At 40.5% G+C, this 2,350-nt stretch overlaps 1 protein-coding gene across 1 annotated transcript in view; it reads left to right on the top strand.

Moving 5' to 3' along the window:
• The window catches only part of bcr (BCR activator of RhoGEF and GTPase), an 89,065-nt gene that overhangs the window by 69,850 nt on the left and 16,865 nt on the right, over positions 1–2,350 (top strand). The window contains exons 5-8 of the mRNA XM_014003908.1: positions 505–612; positions 1,655–1,712; positions 1,834–1,886; positions 2,046–2,183. Coding sequence (XP_013859362.1) covers positions 505–612; positions 1,655–1,712; positions 1,834–1,886; positions 2,046–2,183 — 357 coding nt within the window. The remainder of the gene's footprint in view (positions 1–504; positions 613–1,654; positions 1,713–1,833; positions 1,887–2,045; positions 2,184–2,350) is intronic.

The following is a 2,350-nucleotide window of genomic DNA, read 5'->3' as shown; positions in this document are numbered from 1 at the left end:
TCGGCTTTTGTTCGGCAGAGTTGATTGTCCTTTTGTTCTGCGCTGAGATGAATCCCGGGGCTGACAGACGGCGTTTTGCTGGAATGTAATTCCGTCATCCAGCTTCCTAAATGTGCTATCATAGCCTCGGTTACACCAGTCGTTAATTACTCGACCCAGCACAGTGCGGGGGTCTTTGTAGTTGCTATGACAACGGGGGAGCTAGGATGGCTGCAGCTAAACGCCGTTGTTTTGATCCGCCTCTCTCTCTCTCKCTCTCTCCTCCCGCTGCTTGTTTTGCAGGTCAGTTTCTTCAGCTCTGCTGACTGGTCGAAATTTGTTTGCCTCGAATCTAAAATTGCAAGAATTACGCGTCTCCGTTTTGCATTTTAGCCTTTTAAAGGTCGATGTAAACTTTGCAGACTTACTGTTGGTGCAATATAATCAGCTGTTTTCTCTTCGGCAAACATTTTAAAACGATGTCATCCTTTTCTCTCTGTGCCCTGTGTCCCTGCTGTCCACCAGGCTAGCCAGCTGGGAGTTTATCGGGCCTTCCTGGACAACTACGAGCTGGCTGTGGAGACGGCGGAAAAGTGCTGCCAGGCCAACGCGCAGTTCTCTGAAATCTCTGAGGTAAACCTGAGACGAGAAGAGTTTAATGTTTATTCAATCTTCAGTTTTGCAAAAATGTTTTTTTTTTCTTTGTCTTCACGGAATTGAAAGGAAAACAAACAAAAGCCCAGTTAAAGTTATCCCAGGTGTGACATTTGAGGTTTCGAATTGTCTGAAACAACAAAAGATGAATAATTTAATATTGATTTAACATTTCAGACGTTAAAGAGAAACTTCCCAAAACATCTCAGTGCTGCTTTATTCTTTTTTTTGTCCCTGATGTACATTTAAAATACACTCTGCCATCTGCACATCTTTCATAAAATCCACGCTTTTAAAATTTAATGTTCTACTAAATTGTTCTTTAGAAATCCAACCATGAGCTGTTTAGCGTGTGTATTTTGTCTTTATTGTTAGTTATCTGTAAATCACTTTACTGGAGAACTGTTTATAAGGCCGTTCTGTATGTTTTTCTCGCAGTAAAAGCAGCATCTCACTTGGCCGTGACTTGACGACTAACATCAAGTCTCTAAAATGACTCGATCATAAATTCTAATGGTTTGAACCATAACTGAGACAGGCCGTTGTCTAAAGTTTATCTGCAGTTGTTCGGTTACAAAAATGCAAAAATTAATGTTTTTATTTGTTATTTTGTGAAGTGGGCTGAAAATAAATCTGATTTCCAGCCAGCTCTGCTGGCTTAGCTCAGGAAAATTGTGCGTGTTTTTTTTTTTTTCATTTTCAAGCAACACGTCGGTCTTGGACTAGGTTTTCCAAGTCCTGCCAGTCAGCGCGAGGCAGATATCCGCACGTCGAAGACGGAATTCATGGTGGCTGGTTGTTAATGGTCTAAGTAATGATGCATGACTCTGAGCCATCTGAGGATGATGGTGGGAGGGGTGGAACTGCTGAGGATGGCATAATTAATCTGGAAGTCGATGACCTCAATGCTTGAGCAAACATAGAGACCTCGACGTGCTTTTATGTTGCTTACTCTGATGCTTTTTGGAGTTTTTTTGTTTTTTAAAGCTGGTTGTGCTGGTGTCTTTCTCCATCCAAACAGAACCTGAAGGTGAGAAGCCCAAAGGATTGTAAGGAGACTACCAAGAACTCTCTAGAGGGTCAGTCATAACATTAGTTTCTTCAAATTCTAACATAAATCTGTATTTTTACTTACTTCATGTTATAATAGATCAGTCGAATGAAGTTTTCAGCCTGGATTATGTTTTGTTTTGTTTGAAGCTTTGCTTTATAAACCAGTGGACCGGGTGACCCGCAGCACACTGGTGTTACATGTAAGTAATAAAACARTTATTTTATTCCAACTTTTTATTTTAAACCCATGTTTGATTTGTATGTTTAAAAATGAAACCTGTAAATGTGTCTTTTTTTTTGTTTTCTACCTAGGTATATTTGTTTTTTTATTTTACTTAAATGCTTCTTCGTTTGTTCAGGATTTGCTCAAACACACACCCACCAGTCACCCGGACCACCCGCTCCTGCAGGACGCCTTGCGGATCTCTCAGAACTTTCTGTCCAGCATCAACGAGGAGACGTCAAGGCGCCAGTCCACGGGTGTCAAAAAAGGAGAGGTGAGAGTTTATTATTTAAAAAAATTTTTCTGTTTGAAGCCACTGCACAGCAGTGAGTTACAGCAGGGTACCTGCAGATCCTTAAAAAGCCTTAAAAGGCATTGAATTCATCAATCCAAAAATATGGCCTTAATTAGCCTTAAAATGTCTTAAATCAACCTTTCAGA

The sequence above is a fragment of the Austrofundulus limnaeus genome, unplaced genomic scaffold (genome assembly GCF_001266775.1).
Source record: "Austrofundulus limnaeus strain Quisiro unplaced genomic scaffold, Austrofundulus_limnaeus-1.0 Scaffold20, whole genome shotgun sequence".
Taxonomy (NCBI): Eukaryota; Metazoa; Chordata; class Actinopteri; order Cyprinodontiformes; family Rivulidae; genus Austrofundulus; species Austrofundulus limnaeus.
This window is presented reverse-complemented; position numbering and strand designations above follow the sequence as displayed.